The following is a 21,274-nucleotide window of genomic DNA, read 5'->3' as shown; positions in this document are numbered from 1 at the left end:
GTATTTCAGGTTGCCACCTTCCTGAGTTCCACCCCACCCGAGTGAGATATCTCTTGCACAGACTGTCCTTCCTTTCTCTATATTGCCAGTGAAAGTACCAAATTGTGCTTTAGTCACAGATTAAGACTAGGTGGGTTACTGGGTCAAACTTCCGAATAGCATCACACCGTGCCAACTGGGTCCAAGACGACAGCTCACCAGCATCTATTGAGAGAAATTAGAGATAGGCATTTAAGTGCTAGCCTAGCTAGCGATGCCCAAATCCCATGAATGAACTGAAAAAAGAATGACTGAGTCTGTGGTTTTTTGGTATTTCACTCAAATAAGATTTTGTTTTTTACAAAATCATGGGAGAGAACTACAGGGCAGAATTTTACAGCAGGTGGGCAGGTTTGCAAGCAAGGGAAGCCTATAAAACTCCTGGGGTGCCTTTGCTGTCACCCTGAGCTTATTTGGTAGCACAAGCCACAAGCTTTCGGAGCACTGCCCCCTCATCAGGTGAGTGGGAGTTGTGTTCACAAACAGGGCATATGTAGGTACAAACTAAATTGAGTTTGTGCCTATACATGTCCTGTTTGTGAACACAACTCCCACTCACCTGATGAAGGGGCAGTGCTCCGAAAGCTTGTGGCTTGTGCTACCAAATAAACTTGTTGGACTTTAACCTGGGGCTGAGACTTCTTACTGTGCATACCCCAGTCCAATGCTGGCATCTCCACGCTTTGGACTTGGCCATTATTTAATGGGTGGCAAGCCAGGCATCGAGCAGGACATGCATCCTCAAACCAATTGAGGCCCTTAAGCAGCCAATTAAGTATGCTTGTGCCTCATGCAGGAATTGAGCACAAGTTGGGGTCGCCTCCTTCATGGGCCCCCTTTTCCTGGTCTCTGGAAATAGTCCCAGCAGTATCCCCTGCCCCCTGAAATTGGTGCAACCCACCAAAACGGGAGCAGGTTTAACAGCAAAATTTTCAGCAACAGGAGTGGTGAACCCCACTGCTGGAGAAACCTGGCAGTGGGATTCACCACCCCTGCACAGAAGGTGGCTATTCAGCCCAAAGTATGAGCCAGCTCTTTCGAAGAGCTAGTCCCACCCTACCACTCTTTCCCAGTAAGTCTACAATTCTTTCCTCCTTCAAGTGTTTATCCAATTCCCTTTTGAAAGCTACTATTCAATATTTATCCACCAGCCTATCAGGCAGTGCATTGCACAAACACATTGCATAAATAAGTTTTCATCCTCATGTTGCTGCTGATTCTTTTTACAATCACTTTAAACCTGTGCTCTTTTGTCATCTACTATTTCTATGGAAACCCTTCATAATTTTAAATACTTCCAAATCTCTTCTTGCATTCACTGCCCTAAAAAGTAACACACCAGTTTCTCCAATCTGTCCCCATATCTGTACTCCCTATTCCTTGGGGTCAATGTGGTAAATCTCTTCTGTGCCCTCTTCAAAGCCTTCACGTGTTACCCCTAAAGCATGGTGCCCGGAATCAGACATAATATTCGAGCCAGTTCGGAGTCGTGTCTAAATGATTACAAGTCTATTTTACTAGACAGGGCAGCGGTAATCACAGAGAAGCTGAACCTATCTTCATGCAGTGTCTGCAAGTGCATTTCAAGTGAGATCCCCAACTGAACTGTCATACCAATAACCGTGGAGTCCTGTAGCCACAAATTTACACGGCTAAGTTTTACCCAAGTAGTGTATTCATATTTACCTGGTTATGCTACAAACATACCAGTCACTTACTTGACTTGTCTTTTTTGTTTTTGCTCCTGGAGTACACGGTTGAAGAGGGTGCATGGGAAGCACAGTATGCAGTCAGAACGTCTTTTCGTTCAGAGAGAATGCTGCAGTCATTACAGGTATAACCATTGAACATGGCCGTCTGCATTTCTCCTGTTACTATGTCCCCATTCGCTTGGATCAAAGTTGTATTTCCTCCTAAATTACAAAGAAGGAGGGCTTGGATTTTTTTACACTAACTAAAGAAATTAGGTGTAGTATTTTAATGTCAAGTGAGTCGTAACAGCTGAAAATTTCTTTACCTTTGTTATCTCCGTCATCATCATCTAGACCTGCAAAACAAAAAACAAAACAATACTTTTCCATCATGCTCAAGTGCACTGTATTTAACCAATTTATCTCGAACAACTTTAGTGCCAATGGACTGAAGGAAAGCAAGTGTCCTTCAGCACAGTTACTTCAGGTCAAATACTCAAACAAAGGGAGGGTTCACTCCAGTTCCAGCAGCAATACCTGCTTTATGCTGAATAAAACACTGAATTCAAATAGCTAAAAAAAAAACCTATTACTAAAAAGCAACTACCGACATAACAGCACTGAGTTCTTCATTGGCTGTAAAGTGCCAAGGGGCATCCCAAGGTCATGAAAGGCACTACATAAATGCAAATATTTCATTTTACTGCAACTAATCCTGTTCCATTGCATGATGAAGCAAATAACAAATCATTGAATAAACTTTGCTACAAGTAGAGCACATTTGTTTTGTGTCGATATTGCTCTGTGGTAAATTCTATCACACCCCATCATTTCCTGAGCTTATGCAGGGCACAATTTCATAAGCATCATCAATCCTTTCACACCTCTTCCCAAGCTGTCCTTTAAAGGAGTTTAAGCAGCAAATTGCAGAAGGCCATTCAACCACAAGGTAACCTCAACTAGTTCTCATCAGCCACATGCACCCACCTTCCAGCAGAGGTCAATGAATAGCTATTAGTAGCCAAAACCAAAGCTAATTTTTCATCCTTCAATTCAAGTATTAAAATCAGTTGTAATACCCTTTATTAACTCAGTAGAGATAGAAGAATCTAATGTGGGACTTACTTATGTCTGTAAAACAATTCTATGCTGGACAGTGCATTTAGCATGTTTGAAGAATGATTAATACAAAAAAAAAGGCATTTCAAAGATTTGCAACTGCTAAATACATTTCACTTATTACAACCAAGTTTCTGATGGAAACTTAGGTACACTAACCTCAAATGTATTGGACCACATTTGGGAGAACACAATAAAATAATATAACTAAGGTTCAGGATTAGACTACATTTCATATCCAGTTTCAAAAGTTGAGTTTTATTCAAAGAAACAGACACAGGACATAAAAGCACGAGAGTAATAATAACTGCTTTCTAGACCTTTCCACACTCTGGAACAGAGGTGTGTTTCAAATCATTTCCTCTCTTTTTGCTTCAGAAAATAAACAGTATCCCTTCATTTGAAAGGCAATGCTCACGTACTTTTGTGGCCGTACTTCAAAACAGAAGTATTCGCTGGATTGAATTTAAACGCAGGGTTCTGTGCAAACTCGAATATGTTGGTGGAAGCACAGACCTGCCGAGATCAATTTGAAATTTGTTCCCCATGGACTGTTTTGTTTCAACAGCACACAAAGTTTTAAAGCAGTTTTGTTTCACCCTTACTTCCCTTTCTGCGGTTGAAGTGGTTTCCTAAAAGAACGTGTTGGTGGTTCTAAGATAACATCTCCAAACTGCGCGTTTCGTTTGTTAATGCTTGTGATACTCCTCGTGCTAACGGACTCCAAAGTGAGCATTTTGTTTACAATAGATATAATGTTGAGTCTTTTATTGTTTTACACAAACATATAGTTAATTTCCGAGACTCGTGTGCCAACCAACCCAGAGTTTGGTCAACACCAAATTCATACTTGATATTATGTTTAAGGGAACATTTTCCTCATTCAAAAGACATTTTGCTCACTCAGAGCAAAAAATGCCTGAATGCATTTAAAGAGAAAATGAGTTTAAATTTTACCTGCTAAGCCAATGGTTAGTTATTGCCAGTGAAGGCAAACACAGATTTTACCAATCCAAAATTGGATTTTAAACACACCAAGCTCCTATTTAAAAAAACTCGAAATGCTCCTAGCAAAGCTCAGAAACACCATGCACCCGGTGTAAGCAAGTTATGACCATCAGACAATTTTCAAGCCCGCTGCTGGAATGCTACAGTGCTGGAGTGCTAGAAGCAGATATTTCACAAGATGAACTCGAAAAGCATTGCCAACAAGAGTGAAAAGGGGAAATCACAGTATCACAAAATTCTATTAGTAATGCAGCATATGAAATGTTGGACTTTGTATTAAGCACTCATTCTAGAGGATCATGGAGAAAGATTCTAACGAGGGTTGTGATTAGAGTAAAGAGGTAGTTTCTGAAACATCTCCTGGTTGAAGGAATAGGAGACGTTACAGTAAAAGGCAAAGAAAAGTGTGAGTCATCTCTGAAATGTTCTTTAAAAGGAAGGATTTCCAGATAAAAGTACATCAGCATTACCCTATTGAGAACAGATACTGTGACTGAAAACTTGGTTGATAAATCTAAAAATATTAAGCATCGTATGTAGATCAGATTTGTTTCCAAACATTAAGTCTCCAACACAACCTTCAATAGGAAAATAAATTGCTCAAGTTAGTTATTTAGTTCTTCAATGTTTTACTAGTCAGAAATTTAAAGTACTAATCAGAAGGTAGTTATATCTAATTTAACAGCTTACTCTTTGTCCTGCTTACCCCAGAAATGACCCAATTCTGTTTTTTCTCGAATCGAAGACTCATCCAGTACGGTGGACATCATCGATGTGTCTGTCCCATAGCTGAGGATACTGCTGTGACTGGAAACCGAGGACTCAACCATGGATTTCCTTGGAGTATGTGACACAGAAACAATTTCTTTGCTTGAACTTTTGTGTTTTTGTTGTTGCTGCTGTTTTGTACTTCTGGAAGAGAAAGCTATATCAAAATATCTCCAGCAAATGTTCATGTTTTGCACAATAGCACAGTGTCACAGTACATTAGAGTTCAGGCAAACTAGTATGCAAGATCCCAATTACACAAAAACACCAAGCAAAGGAGAATAAGTCAACTCCCAAGGCTGCCTTCACACATCTGGAAACCAAACCAAAGAAAGAACAGAGGTCTTGAACCAGATTTCCTAACTATCTCTAGTCAACTTAAAACTTCAAAGAAGGGGAAAACCCCACAATAACTAAACATTTCCATTGGTAATGTTTGTTTCCATTGGTAACCTCACAATTTGATGTTATGCAAACATACACAATTCATAATCTTAGTCTAATTTTGCATATATTTCAGTAGCAGTTAAAAAGCACAAATTACATTGATAGTGTCTCTAAGTGGCCCCAAAATAGTGCATTCAACCTTTCCAGAAACGTGCACACATTCTGTTTTTAAGTGACATTTGCAATCAAATCAGCTCCACTTCCCTACCCTCGGCTGGAGGATTGTGTAAGTCAGTATCAGGTGTAAGGAACATCTGTACCACATACTTTCTGATGAAGAGTCTCTGCCTTAAAGTTACTGTTTTTGTGCTTTAACATTTTCTGTTTCAAAGTCAGAATTTTCTTTTTATCTCAGCTGCTTGAGGAAAACCAAAGGATTGAATCATATCTACTAATCTGAAGTGATCTGATTCAATTAGCAGGTCTATTTTTGGTTTTGGGGTAGAGGAGGAAAAGTAGTAAGAAAAAGTCAAAGAGAAAGAATAAATCTTCAAAAGGACTTTTGGTGAAGAAATCTGCTTAGCATCATTATGTTTTTTTATTAAATAGTTTTTCAGATACGAGTGTTGCTACCAACATTTATCTCCATCTCCAATTGCTCGTGAGATGATGATGAGCTAACTTTCTCAACTGTTGCTGCGCATGTAACGTAGGTACACCCACAAAGCTGTTAGAGTTCCAGGGTTTGACCCAGCGATGGCGAAGGAATGTTGACATAATTCCGAGTCAGGATGGTGTGCGACTTGAAGGGGAACTTGTAGGTGATGGCGTTTCCAAATATCTGTTGCCCTTATCTTTCTAGGCGATGAGGTCGCAAGTTTGGAAAGTGCTGCTAAAGGAGCCTTGGAAAGTTGCTGCAGTATATCTTGTAGATGTTGCACATTGCGAGATAGTGGAGGATAATCTTTAAGGTGGTGGATGGGTTAAGTTCCTCAACTGTTGCGGTGCGTGTAATGTAGGTACACCCATAAAGCTGTTAGTGAGTTCCAGGCTGGCTGCTTTGACTTGAATGGTGCCAAGCTTCCTGGGTGTTATCCATCACACTCCTGACTTTTGCCTTGCAGATGGTGGACAGGCTTTGAGGAATCAAGCGATGAGTTATTCACTATAGAACTGGTAACCCGAGGATGGTGAGGGAATCAGCGTTGGCAATGCCATTTAAAGTCATGGGGAAATGGTTAGATTCTCTCTTGTTGGAAATGGTCATTGCCTGGCACTTAAGTGACAGGTAACATTCGTACCAATTATCAGCCCAAGCCTGATCACTGTCCCCCTTTCCTAATAAATAAACAGGCTTACCTGGATATAGATTCCTTATAGGACAAGAGGCTTCCTGTAAAAGAATGGTTGCTCCCAATGCTCTCATTGTGCACACTCTCAGTGGTATAAAACTCAGTGCTAACAGGACGCAATCTGCGTCGTGACATTCTTGGTGAGTCGTATACTGGATGCAGCTGATGTGTGCTTTCAAAATCCACTGCCTCTGTAGAGTAGCTGGAACTGTAATAAAACATACCGTATGTGAACATTTCACACATGCATTTAGCAATTAAACATTAATACTAAGGAATTTGTTCATGCTCTGGTTTCAGTTTTAAAGAATTTGCGCATTGTTAATCAGTCATTAATGCAGTTTCCACTAAAATCATGCAATACATAACATGCAGGTTGAGGTAATTTGGACATAGTAATCTTTTATCAAATCAACTACCAAAAGTTTAAAAACACAATCTGGTAGTTCTGTTTAGTCTTCACATTTTATAGATGATCAAAATTACTGATGCAAAAATTCCAGTTTCAAGAGTATGCAAGATTCAGTGTTAAAGCACCATTACAAAAGAAAGTGTGGTTTGATTAGCAAAGATCATCAACAATAATCAGAGACTTTTAATAAAGTCATCCTCCTTACAATATTCATCTTTTAAGGTTTATAAATCCAGATGTGTTTCAAAATATTCAAACGTTTTAGCACAGAACAGTTACTTCAATTATTTTTTTCTACCTCAAGTTCCTCCCTCCACTCAACTGACAGGCAAGTTGAAAAACTATTTTTAAGTCTTTCCTAAACGTGTTCTACAGCTAACTGCTTGGAGAGGGGGTGCTTAAGAGTCATTTAAATTCACATGTCTTGATTTATTTTTCTGGGAAAGCATTTTGACTTCACTCCAGAGAAAACCAAGAGGGATGCAAAACATTATGCCGGATGGGAGGAGACTTAGAACCAACTTAGAACCATCCAATGCCCAGAAAAATGACTGTCATGGAACGTTTGCAAAGGTTCAAAACACTTTTCTAGGTTGGGGGAGCAAGAGAAAGACAAAAATGCAGCAGCGGAAAACAGAAAAGGTATGTTGTACATGAAAAATAAAAATTCAAATCACCAAGACTGACACATTCTACTCAAAAATTATACAAATCAGGAAGAGAATATAAAATGTATATTGAATGGAAAATTAAGGCGCTTTTAAAAAGTTGTGTTTTTTCTATTGTGTGCATCCAATATTCTAAATTCAGCAGTGCATGCCTATTAACGATTTAAATGCTGTTGATTAAGACTGTTTTGTGCATATACAAAAATGCAAAACATTATAGATAGTTGACAGTGATGGTAAAAAGGAGAGAGACTTGAGAAAAAGTCACAGCAGGTTTCATTAGCCTGGCCTCCAAATTCATCCCAATGAAACTCAAGCAGAACAAGATGCCCTTTCATGCAAGGGGGATTACAGACGGCAGCATCAATTCTATTCAGTGTTGGTGGGGAGGAGAAGGGCAGATTTGTGCTCGTGCCAAACAATGCAAGGGTACAATGCACTGAATTGAGCCATGAGTAGAAACAACATACGAACTGAACACCAACTGGCTAAAACAGCTGAGGATCGCTTCAGTTTTGTAAGAGCTCCCTTATAAAGTTTAAATGTTTTGGATACAATCTTTTGTGGTTATGAAATCATTTGAGAATCTCTCGAAGGCTGCTTCCACCTTGCAGCAATGCCAAAATGACAGAACTCCACAACAAGGACTGAACTAACTGCAATACAGGTGGGGCATAGGAAGATCATTGGGGCAGCTCCCTCATTCAGCCCCACGAGCCTGTCAATAGCCGACACATATCATAATCCAACCACCTTGGGTCCGTAACCCTTGTTTCTTTAACAAAAACATATTAATCTCAATTTGGAATCTTCAAGTGATCTAGCCTCAGCAGCTTTTTGGGTGAATTTTTTTTGATTTGCCCAACTGCTGCGAGATCTTACAGTAGAAATTTATTTTAAACCTTTTTTTAAAAAACAAGTTTGGCACTTCACTAATTTTACTCTGAAATGTCATTTATCATGGCATTTTATCAGATGAAGCATAGCCCTTTTTACAGTATTTTGAGACAGCTCTCAGCTGTACAATGGGAACATTCAAAATTAACTAGGGAAAGTAGTCCTATGTATGTGTGCAAGCTACCTTGTTAGCAGTACCTGCTTACACATAACTGTGACCCCCTAGACCAATAACAAACAGTAACAATTCTGTACAAAACTGTTTATCTTATAGAAGCTGCAGTTTCTGAAAAGGTTCTACATGCTGCTGTCACACAACTAGATTCAAATCGTTAAAATTACAAAACAAACACATAGCAAAATTTAAATAAATTTCGTTAAGTGGTGTTACAACTGAACTGCACATTCCATCATATTTCAACAACATAACTGATTGCTGACAAACCATCTGAAACATTAAGTCTCCAACCCAAAACCGGAGAGCTCATTTTACAACAATTTCTGCAATATCTACAGAAACCTGAAAAGCCACTCAAATCGTAGCTCATTTGCTGCTCCCATTTTAAACATCACTTCACCACTACACAAATGAACAGAATACCACATGGGTTTTTCTGTGAATCAATAAAAACTCAAACCAATTTGCATGTAATTCACAAGCTGCTTTGTCTTCTTCAATCAGGTCCACAAATTATTTAAATGTCACTTCACACAAGTTATTCAATTAGCAGAGGGGCACTAAGGTGTGCGAGGTGTTTCATTGAAGATCTCAAACTAAAAACAGAGAATAAGCAGATAATGGAACACAATTCCACTTAGCAAAAAGACACATTATAGATTGTGAGCAAGCAGTATAAATTCCAGATTAAGTTTACCTGCTGTCCTTCACAGTACAAGATGATGCAGCTTTTCTTCCCTTACTACTGAACAATCTTATTCTATTTTTATTTCCTATTTTCACTTACTCAATTTTTCAGAACCCCTCACTTGTTTCTGCACCATGTTTCTACAAGACAGTAATTCAAAATAGAGCAAGTGTAGGAACAAAACACATGAAAAGACATATCACTGGTGAACAGATTCGAAGAAAAAAAAAAACTGCAGGATTAGTAATGCAGAAATCAAAATAAAGCCCACCATAAGGAGGACAGAAATTAACTGCTGGCCCAGCTACCAGCCAAGGCTTTCACTTAAAAAAAAATCGACAAGTGGCAGCCAACTAACTGTACCTCAATGGAAGGCTAGCCAACCAACCACAGAACTGGAAAGGAGGAAACAAAAGTAGCAAATAATGCCTACAAATTAAATACAATTAATGAACATGTATCCATTTATAGCATTAATTAATATGCAGTACTCGAATTAGAAGAAATTTCATCCAACAGGCAGTTTCCAATTGAAATAAAATGCCTGATCTAACACCAAATTAACCCAAATAAATGCAAATTCTGCAAATCTCATTTCCTCTCTGCTTTTACATAACTGCATTTTGCTCCAAGACTGGAGCCCTTACTGTGTATCCTAGGGACAATACAATATATTCAAGTATTATTTATTTTTCACAAACTTTTTATTCTTCCTGTACTTAATATGGTCCTCATATAGCATTGTCCAACTGTAATCCTTCACAATGGGTTGAAAAAGCAAGAAATGACTTAGTGCACTAACAAACCTGGGTCTGGTGACCAGAAAATCTTAGTTTACTTAGTCATTAATAAACATTCTCAAACGTAATCACTAACCACTTCAAGACTCAGCAGCAAGAATTAATAGTCTTTTTTTTGTCATGGGATGTGAGCCTTTTTGGAAAGGCCAGCATTTCTTACCCACCCTTAACAGCCCTTTCATGTATACAGCACCTCTCATGTCGTCTGGATCACCATAAAATCAGTGACATCTGGTTCTCAATCCTTCCGACAGGAACAGCTTGTCCCCATCTACTCTGCTCAGACCCCTCGATTTTGAGCAGCTCTATCAAATCTCCGCTGAACCTCCAAAGAGAACAGCCTTGCTTTCTCTAATCCATCTTCATAACTGAAACTCAACGCCTGCAAGCATTCTTTTGAAACTTTTCTGCATCTTCTCCAATGCGTTTACATTATTCCTCAGGTCTGCTGCCCTGAGCTGGACACAATACTCCAGTTGAGGTCAAATCAGCATTTTATATGGGTTTACCATGGCTTCCCTGCTTTTGTTCTCTTATGCCCCAACTTAAAAAGCTCAGGATCCCATATGCCTTTATTGACCGCTTTCTCAACCTGTCCTGTCACCTTCAAATTATTGCTTTGCTCCTACAATCCCTTTAGAATTTGCCTCTCCTCATTCTATCAAAAGTGTGAATCATTTCATACTTCTCTGCATTAAAATTTCATCTGCCATTTACACAATGGATGGACAAGTTTTGTGCTCTGCAGATTTTGAAAATGTGCCATGTTCTCCCTAGTTGAGTCATTATATTTTAGTAAAGGTTGTAACACAGACCCCTAGGAAGCCCCACTGTACAACTTCCTCCAGTCTAAACAACAACCGTTCATCATTAGAGTTTCCAGTTACTCTGAATTTTGTATCCGTGCTGCTACTGCCCTTTTTTATTCCGTGGGCTCCGCACTTAATGATAACCCTGATATGTGGCACTTTATCAAATGCCTTTTCAAAGTCCATGTACAGAGTATCAACTACATTACCCACATTAACACCCTTACGTCACCTCAAAAAATTCAAGCAAGTCAGTGAGTTGCCCTCAAACAAAATCCATGCCGCCTTTCCTCAAGTAATCAGGTTTGTCCAAGTGACTGTTAATTTTGTCTCAAACTTCTTGGCCTTTTGGCTAAGATCAAGTGATTTTTGGAGGAAGCAAGGAATGGATTTGGATTTGTCTGGTCCATTCTGAGCATTGGTTTTGTAACTTTAAGAATGGAGTAAAAAAATGTTAAAAAAAGGATGTCAAATTTAGTTAAGATTGTTTGGTAGTTAAATGCAACAGCTAATTTGTATCAAATCCAACAAACAATAATGGAATAAATGACTCATTCATTTCACTTGATCTGTTTTGGTAGTGATGGTGACAGGAATATTTTAGCCCACCTCATCTTTTGAATGGAACGATGGGACCACATGTGGCCACTGAAATGCATCAAAAAGTCAAATCACATCACTGTCTAACCTTTTATTTGATTTGATTCATTGTCGCTTACATTGGGATAGTGAAAAGTATTGTTTCTTGCACATTCTACAGGCAGAGCATACCATTCATAGGGTACATAGGGCAGAAGGAAAGGAGGGTGCAGAATATAGTGTTAGTCATAGGTAGAGAAAGATCAACTTAATATAAAGTGGGTCCATTGAAAAGTCTGATGGCAGCCAGAAAGAAGCTTTGATTTATTGTCGTCACATGTACTGAGATAGTGAAAAGTATTGTTTTGCGTGCTATCCATGCAAATTTGGCAGCAGCAGAGCTAACCAATAAAACCTTCTTTGCCTTTTAGCTTACCAAGGAATTGGGTTTAACTAACACTGACCTGATATGTGCCTCTAGTGACATACTGCGAGTTATCAGCGGCGTCATACTAAGGTGGGGACACAAGCAGGTATCACTGACACACACACACCCCCCGGCACCCCCTGTGCCTGAGCCACAAGGCTTTTAGACATTTTACTGCCACGGAGGAATTCAGGATGGCTGTGTAGATGCCAAGACATGCTTCCTCATTCTGCCCTGTTAGAAACTCCAGCCGCCCCAGGTGGGTGCTGTTGTTGCAATTGCTGTACCTTGTGGCCACTCGGAACGTGCCACCACCTTGACCCATGCACTCCTTTAGGGAATGCACTGCCTGCACGGGAGGACGAGAGAGAACAAGAATGCACCATGGTCATTCACCCCCTATCAGCAGCAAATGTGGGAGAGAAACAATGATTAAAGGAGCAGCACACTGCAAATCTCATTGGGCTTACCTGTATTTTGAACAGCGAGTCAGTGGGTAGGACGGAGAGGCTTAGTGGTCAGGATTGTGGCTCGGAGACCATATGTTGGACAACTCCGGATCACAATATTGGTGTTCAAAGCTTGGTGTGGGATTTGAACCCCCATAAGCAACAAGAAATAAATATTCCTCAACCATTTGTATGTTAACTATTGGGCAGGATGATCAGGAGCCTATCTGTGAGGTGCATTTTAAGCAGGGACTTAAAAGAGTACCAGGTAGTGAGGTGAAGGGTTTTAAGGCAGGAATTCTAGAACACACAACTACCAATAAAGTTGAAACTGTTAACATTCTTATAAGTCTCAATTGATATGTTAAACTATTTACTTATGATATATATATGAACTATGAATTAGATATTCATCAGAAATACAGTGGCAAAGTGTGTTTTGTCGGTTGTGCTAAAAAAAGGGAAGTATTTAAGTGGCCTACAAAGATACTGTTTAGAAAATAAATGAGCTTGAAATGCATTTGTACATTAGGACAGTGGATTTTGCAAAGATAACTGATTTCAATACATGGGAGAGAACCTTTACTGACTCTTTACCCAGTGTCATTGACTCAACTATTTCCGGGTCACATATTAGTTTCTCCACTATACAAGCAGTTTGCAATAATGACTTAGAGTTGTCGCACTATTTCCACTTCCTTGTATCACTTCAAACATTTTACTAAAAAGGATAGCAATAGTATTTGAAACTGAAGGCTGATTTGCCGCCTTCCTGTGTAACGGAGTTTTAGATTCACCATGGCAATACAAATGGAAACAATGCAATTCACTGTTCAAATTTTGAATCGAGGACAGTGGTTCTTGTGTAAATCTTTAACCCGCCAGAAATCCTAGTCTCGCCCTGTAGGATTACTATTTTAAAAGCTAATTATCAGCTCAAAGGCTTTTCTGAATACACGACTGTCTGCTTTCTCCATTAACTCTCATACACTTGTGACGTGCATCTGCCTGTCTTCATTCTCCCCACACTAAACAAATATTGACAGTGTTAGGTGCAACATTAGAAGCACAAATCCAAAGGAGAAATGACAGCTGCTATCTTTTTGTAAACATGCAGACCATAAGCACTCTCAAGACAACTGGGATACTCTTGCCAGGTCTCTTCACTCTTGACCAAAAGCAATAACCCGAAACATAAAGCAGTGTTTGTGTTAACAGGCTTCTGGCATTTGTTTCCGAATGTGCTTACCCATCCCAGATTCTGTAACTTGCATTGCTCAAGTCAACGAATGCAGAGTTAGGAGAGACTGAACAAACAACTGGTGAAGTTTAAGATACGATAATCAGGGTAGAGGATCCTTACACAGATATAATGCCAATTACTGAAACTCATGACGGCCAAAATCTTGAAAAAGGATTAAAGTAGTCAGTATAATGTGGTAATGAAAATAAACAAATATCAATCTCAAAAACGGCAGAGAAAACCGCTTACACACTGTGCAGATGGCAAGTTAACATTTTTACAGGTATAATTCTCAGCCTGCAGATATAAAATAATTAATACAAAAATCAAGAGAAATCTGGCCAAGCAGTACATTCAATGATGTACCAACTTTTGTTACACAAACATAAAGCAAATGAGGAGTTCAAATCAGAAAAATAGAGGCAAGTGGGATTTACAAGAGAGGCAAGAAGGAACAATGGTGATCAAGAACTCAAGGTCAGTTCAAGTTACAAAATCAAGCATGTGTTGGTTCTCACACACTCTTCTTGAAGACTGATTACCAGAAACAGGTCTTGGAGGCAAAAAACATGTAAGCAATGTTAACAGTGAAGCAACAAGTACACTCCAAACAGATGCATTTAGGCTAGCATTTGGATGCTCATTTTTCTATTATAGAGATGTTCAATGCATGGACCTATATTTAGCTAATCCAGTCCAACTTGGACACAACTGCACTGTGCAATCCCAATTCTCTACTTTATGAAGCTTTCCGCTGTAGCTAGGCAGTAAGATTAAAATATGCTCTTTTAAAACAAAAAATTAGTTAAAGTTGCAGAACAGGAAGAATGGTTAAAATGTTTTTTCTATTGTCGAGTTAGGAAAATATTTACAATCATCAACAATTTTGAACATTCCAGTTTGTTGATTGAATACTCCAATCACAAGTCAGTATCGCACTCATTCTCTAGAATACAACATTTGTGATCATTTAAGTAACTATTAAACATTCAATTCGAATGAAGCATAGTTCCAGACCATTTACAGCAAACACCATGCACCTTAGCTGGAAGAATCTCACCTGAGTGCATAGGTATAGCCAGTGTTCTCTGGCACATATTGAGGAGGAGCATATGTGTGTAGTCGGGAAAAATCCATGCTCAATTGTTCTACTGCAAGGTGAATAATAACATGATGCAATACTTCCAAACAACACAAAACCATGTACATTTCAGTTTACTAATACATAAAAATCCACTTGTGTTCAACCTGTTTGCCTGATTAATCAAAATGGTAAAATGTCTGGCTAAATTACTACATTGCCAATATTTTTAGGAATATTGGTGTGGATAAGCTGGGGTCTGGATGGCTGAAAGATTTAGGAGTGTTTTGCATCTTTTGCCATGAGTCCAATTTGGACACAATCGTACTGTACAATCCTAATTTTTGAAGCTTTCCTCTGTAGCTAGGCAGTAAGATTAGAATGTGTTATTTACAAGACAAAAATTGGTTCAGGTTGCAGAATAAGAACAGTTAACTCCTCTAAAAAGTTAAAGATATGGGGAATCTTGACAACTAGAGTTCACTATTTGTAGTGTGAAGCATATTGCACCTCAATAAAGCACACATTTGGTAGGTCAACCTACATCAGTTTTGTCAACTGAAGTCCATGGTCCATAGGAACTAGAAACAGACAGCCCAAGAATTCCAAAACTCAAGGGATTTCAGTTGATCAAAGTTCTGCTTTTAACTTGGAGCAATATATTTGCCACTAAACTCAAAATCTTTTATACAATGATAGCATGGTTATCCTTTATGTAGTTGATTATGCTGTTTCCAAGTTTTACAGGTGGTTAAAAAGTAAACACAGGTTGTGGCCCTCAGGACTTTGACTGCTGATTGTTGGGAAAATTCTCCAATGTGGCCTCTGATAAGGTTGGCTTAATCTCATGATTCTTCTTTTTAATTCTAATCAAAAAAGTCCATTCAAATTAAGTCCAATCATGGCCCAGGCTTAAAACCCATCTGTGGCAGTTGACAGTTTTGTTATTCTAAAATAGGGAAATGGTCAACAGACCTCGAGGAATTTTCCAAGCCGAAAGCATTGCTGCTTTTATGGACACTTCTTGCAGTTATTAGTCTTTCTGAGGTTCTATAACTCAAAAGGAAATGGCCACTTGTAAGTACAGTTATTGTTATTTTACACTCTGAACCTTCAGCAGAATCCAAATTATAAAAAATTCTGCTGTATGGAGGGGCCAATCAGTTTACCCTGCTATTGTGATGGGCAACGAAGCAACTTATTTACTCCTTTCATTATCTCCAACACGACTAAGTAAAATAGTGCTTACATAATTCGGGTTTAGTTTTATGCTCGGCTGTTGACTCTAAAAACATTCTGAATCAACACCATTGTACAATAGCAAAAATAAGAATTAAAGCAAGGCAAGTGCTGATGCTTTAAGGACCGCATAACTCCTAGATCACATGAAATCCTTTCATAACCACAGAACATCTGTGTCTTGTAAATACTCCATCCAACCCCAGCATAACCTTTCAACAACCAAGACTAATTTCTGAAATAACTTCTTCGAGGCAAGAATAAGTCAATAGTGAAACAATCACCTACCCCTGCTTCTCTCCGGCCACATCCCTAACTTTTCCCAGTTCTGATGATAGTTAACGTTTCAGGTTGATGATCTCTGACCCTATCTCCAAAGATGATATGACCTGCTGTGTATTTAGAGCATTTTCTGTTACCCTTATTGCAGATAAATCTGGGTTGCTCTCATGCATCTATTGATTCGTGCAACAGCAATGTGTTGAATATCTGAAAGCTGGTCCCTTGTGTGCATGTGTTTCTCATGGAATCAAAAACAAACTGCTGCTGACAATCTGACCATCACCTGTAAATAAATATACTACGTAAACCAGAACACCCGCCACACAGAAAACCCATGGGGATCAGTGCTGATTGAAGGAGTAGATTGGAACTAAGTGAAGGCAAACTATAATCAGAATATCTCCAGTAATGGCTTCATCAAACATTACCTCCAGTCTTCCCCAAGGATCTATCCTACCCCATCCTCATCTACATGCTGCCTCCAACCTATCGCCATTAAAAACAGCCAGCTTCCACATTTTTGCATCACCTCCCCCAGCCCTTGTTTAATCTTGGAGGCACAATTTCTGCCACAAACTCACTCTACCCATGCCACAGATTAATTCCCGTTTCCATTTCAGCTTCATCCCAGCTGTTTGCAACCTACTCAACCTCATGCCGAGTTTCCAATCTCATCCACTGGCCTACTTTCACCTCAATAACATTATCCCTGCCTCAGCCAATCTTCTGGTGAAGCTCTCTTCCATATCTTCGTCAGAGCCAGACATCACTATTTCAAAGCTCTCCTGCCTCACCCTCCCACCTGTCACTCATTCGGACACTCCAGGTTGCTCAACTCATCCATCTCTAGCTTACACTTCCCGCAGCATTCCAATGTTTCCAATTTAAAAGTCAAACTTGCGCAAAGTCCTTCAAGTCCTCACCACTGCCCAAGTCAGAGCTCCAGCAGTCTGATCATTCTTCCCCCACCCCTCAAGTTTTTCCTTCTTCTAGCGGTGGCTTTTTGTAGAAGCCCCCTCCCTTCATCCCATTATGGACAACTGTGCCTTTTAAACCACACAGCCCAATTCTGGAATCACTTTCCCAAACCCCTCCAGCTCCCAAACCCCACAAGCTTCTGTACTACATTCTTATTTAGTCCTGCCATCATACAATTGTGGCTTACACTGCTGAAGCACCTCATGGTATATTTGTACATTAAGGTGCTATGTAAATGCAAGCTGACGCAATCCCGAATGTCTTCCAGCTTGCAATTGCCCTTCAAATGAAATCTGGAGAGGTGTGATGCAGAAAAGATTTAATTTGAGAGCACCACGAAAATCCTTTTTTAAAAAAAATCAGAGTTCCAGCTTTTAGGTTTACAGCAGTTAAAGCTGGAACTGAATCAGCTACCACAAAACCTGCGATGGGTTAGAAGTGACCACAACCTAAAATTCTGAAAGAAAGTATTCAGAAGTAAATATACATCACAGCAGGATAGCGGAGACCAGGGACAAAGGACTGTTTGAGAGTTTGTGCCTCCTCTCACTTAAAAGGACAGCCAGTGGTTGAGTTGACCTTGTGTTGCTGCAGAACAGCACCTTGTGTCTATGCTCTCCTGTGCATCTGGATGTTGTCCTGAAGTCATGAATTGTTAAGTATTAAACTTGCTTAAGACTCAAAAAAGTAACAAAAAAGGTGAAGGAGTGTGTCCTAGATTGTGACATGCAACATTCTGTCTATTCCCAAGGGTGTAAAATTACCAGCTTTAATTTAATGGAATTTAACTGCATTAGGATACAAAATAATTTATTACCCTCCCGCCAATATGTACAACATTGCTTGAAGGACTGGAAAATAATATTCATTTTGATGTAATGTTTAGGGAAATCCCATCTGAACCAGGCTTAATATTATCCAGTCCAAATCCTCCACTCCTGATTCAACCAACTATTTATCTATCACGAACTCCAAAATTCAAATAAAAAAATACACTCCTTCACGTGACAATCATTCTCACCAGCTACTATCGTCAAACCCAATGGCTCGAAACCACTTTATAAGACACACGGTGCAAGAATGCACTCCTCTGAGGATGTTTTCAAATCAGACACACCCAAAGAAAACATTGCTGTAATGATAGTGGCAGCACATGATTTCACTGGCCAGCAGTGATTACATATATATGCTCAAATTAAATTTCTATTAGGAATCCTGCTCTCCCCCACCCACACACTGCTTTCAAAATAAAACTAGACCATCAGATACAGCTTCTATTTCAATCCTTTTATAATCTGACTTCCAAAATGGCAGATGTAAAACCATTCACTCCTACCAGAAACTGTATTTGAATTAAATTTATTAAGCTGGATAGAAAATCTCAGCTGAAAGCACGAATGACAAGGGCAATTAACACGTGTTTAACCGAGACCAGAGCCGAACAGCTTTATCTTAAACTGTACTCGCGTTTAAGACTAAATCTACCAAATTTGCATCTTCACAGTTTCCACTATAGAAAGGCAATATAACTTCACACCAACAAATAGTTAGAATTAACATTCTTCCCAATTTCAGAAGGATCAAATTTCTCTCCAAAAAATTGTAAAATTAATACAAACTTTAGCTTGCAAGCAGAATATCTAATATGAATTTGAGCAGTGAAAGTTTATCACTGGAAATAATATATTCCATCAGGCAAGTTTAATTTACTGTTAATGACATAAGCATGCTCTGTGTACCAAATGGCCAGGGAATAAAGTACTTTCCTTTATAGTTTAAGAACCTTGAATGTTTTTGTTCCCTCTATTCACCAGCATACCCATCTCCGCCCCCCCCCCCCCCCCACCCCACTCACACTCTGCCCCAAGAGCACAATTCCACAGCTAAGATGATGAATCTGCAAATAGATTTCAACTTTATACCACTGGAGCACAAACAGATATTCTGCAGCAATTTGTGTCATTTCTGGGGGAAGGCCCTTCCAACAGGATCATCAATCTTGACCAAAATGGAGTTTGAGGTTTCATCACATGCCCTCCCACTCCTAACTGACCAGCCCCCATGCTCCGGCTGTTAGCAGCACATCCATCCTGGCAGCATGCCATCATCCCATGGCTTGTATGAAGGCACCTCGAAGAGTACAACTTGTACAGAAAAAAGTTGAATGCTATTGCTCTTTCAGTGATAATCGATTTGAAATGCTTGGTCCCGGGGCTGTGTGTCTGACAAATATCAAGAGTGCTGAGGCACCTCAGAGTGGAATATATTACATTAAAAAAGGTGAATTTTATTGCACGGTTTGCCCTATTCAATTTGAAATGTTCTGTAGTGTAGTTGTAAAAAATTTATGAATAAAGTATACTTTTGGAAAAAAGCAAAACTGACTCATTAACATCCCTTTCTCACAGCACCTTTCCCTTGCAATTGCAGAAGGTGCCTCCTCAACATTCAAGGCTCCAAACACTCCTTTCAGGTTAAGGAGCTTTTCACTTGCCCCCTCCTTCAATTTGGTCTACTGTATTCCCCGTTTCCAATGCGGTCGTTTCTACATTGGGGAGACTAAACGCAAATTGGGTGGCTATTTTGGGAACACATTCGCTCGTACTGATAAAATAATCCAATTTATGAAAGCAATTATTAGATTGTGGAAAATTCTGTTGTACAGTGCAGCCTTTTGGCAAACTGAGCTCCCATGCTGACTGTATTGACTGTTTTCCATTAGCCAATGTTATGATATTACCTGGTCTGACGTAGTTCACAAGTTTTGGTTTGCATAACAACTGATAACTACCTGCAGCTAGGGGATTTTCACAGTAACTTCATTGCAGTGTTAATGTAAGCTTACTTGTGACACTAATGAATAATCTTAAACTTAAATTTTAGCTGCACAATCACAGGTGGGGCAGTAGCACCCTGAATATCAGGTGGGAAAAACTCACCATCTTATTCTTGCTCCCAATCTGGCCAATGTTGCCTGAAAGGAACCTACCACTACCACTGGGCGGTTGTCGGATTTGCTTGAAAATCAAAGTCCCAGGACGTACATAAAACGGTGACTGCCATTTTGGGAGACAAGTGCATGGAGTGTGCAAAACACATGCACTGCCCAGTTATATCTAGTGGTACAGCTGAAGAAGGCTGAGGGGAGGGGATGGGTGTGGGGGCAAAATCCAGAAAAATAATCAGGGGGGAGGGTACTGTGTCTCTTCTGCTCGCCTGTCAAAGCATCGTTTCAAGAGGGTGGCACGGTGATTTTGATTTGATCCATTATTGTCACATTATTAGTATACAGTGAAAAGTACTGTTTCTTGCACGCTGTATAGACAAAGCATACCATTCATAGAGAAGGAAAAGAGAGAGTGCAGAATGTAGTGTTACAATCATAGCTAGGGTGTAGAGAAAGATCAACTTAAAGCAAGGTAGGTCCATTCAAGAGTCTGATGGCAGCAGAAAAGAAGCTGTTGAGTCGGTTGATACGTGAGCTCAGACTTCTGTATCTTTTTCCCGATTGAAGATGGAAGAGAGAATGTCCAGGGTGCGTGGGGCCCTTGATTATGCTGGCTGCTTTGACGAGGCAGCACGAAGTGAGGAAAGAGTCAATAGATAGGAGGCTGGTTTGTGTGATGGGCTACATTCACGACCTTTTGTAGTTTCTTATGACCTTAGGCAGAGCAGAAGCCATACCAAGCTGTGATACAACCAGAAAGAATGCTTTCTATGGTGCATCTGTAAAAGTTAGAGAGAGTCATAGAAATCATAGAACCCTACAGTGCAGAAAGAGGCCATTCGGCCCATCGGGTCTGCACCAACCACAATCCAACCCAGGTCTTATCCCCATATCCCCACATATTTACCCACTAATCCCTCTAACCTATGCATCCTGGGACACTAAGGGCAATTTAGAATGGCCAATCAACCTAGCCTGCACATCTTTGGACTGTGGGAGGAAACCGGTGCAACCAGAGGAAACCCACACAGACACAGGGAGAATGTGCAAACTCCACATAAACAGTGACCCAAGCCGGGATTCGAACCCAGGTCCCTGGAGCTGTGAAGCAACAGTGCTAACCACTGTGCTACCGTGCCGTCCAGTTGTAGCTTCCCAGTCATAGCTGGCATGCCAAATTTCCTTAGCCTTCTGAGAAAGTAGAGGCGTTGGTGGGCTTTCTGCACTATAGTG

The 21,274-nt window shown here is 39.8% G+C and overlaps 1 protein-coding gene across 19 annotated transcripts in view; it reads right to left on the bottom strand.

Annotated features, from left to right (window-relative positions):
- sun1b (Sad1 and UNC84 domain containing 1b) overlaps positions 1-21,274 on the bottom strand; it is a 65,410-nt gene that overhangs the window by 27,851 nt on the left and 16,285 nt on the right. For 10 of the 19 annotated variants that reach the window (XM_078240645.1, XM_078240652.1, XM_078240643.1 and 7 more), the window contains exons 2-6: positions 14,575-14,665; positions 6,372-6,572; positions 4,564-4,769; positions 2,057-2,086; positions 1,758-1,952 (exon numbers count right to left, since the gene is read on the bottom strand). In XM_078240645.1, coding sequence (XP_078096771.1) covers positions 1,758-1,952; positions 2,057-2,086; positions 4,564-4,769; positions 6,372-6,572; positions 14,575-14,651 — 709 coding nt within the window. In that variant the 5' untranslated portion in view covers positions 14,652-14,665. Of the gene's footprint in view, positions 1-1,757; positions 1,953-2,056; positions 2,087-4,563; positions 4,770-6,371; positions 6,573-13,520; positions 13,677-14,574; positions 14,666-21,274 lie in introns of those variants that run through there. The other 9 variants (XM_078240656.1, XM_078240661.1, XM_078240663.1 and 6 more) reach the window with 2 other exon arrangements.

The sequence above is a fragment of the Mustelus asterias genome, chromosome 23 (assembly GCF_964213995.1).
Source record: "Mustelus asterias chromosome 23, sMusAst1.hap1.1, whole genome shotgun sequence".
NCBI lineage: Eukaryota > Metazoa > Chordata > Chondrichthyes > Carcharhiniformes > Triakidae > Mustelus > Mustelus asterias.
This window is presented reverse-complemented; position numbering and strand designations above follow the sequence as displayed.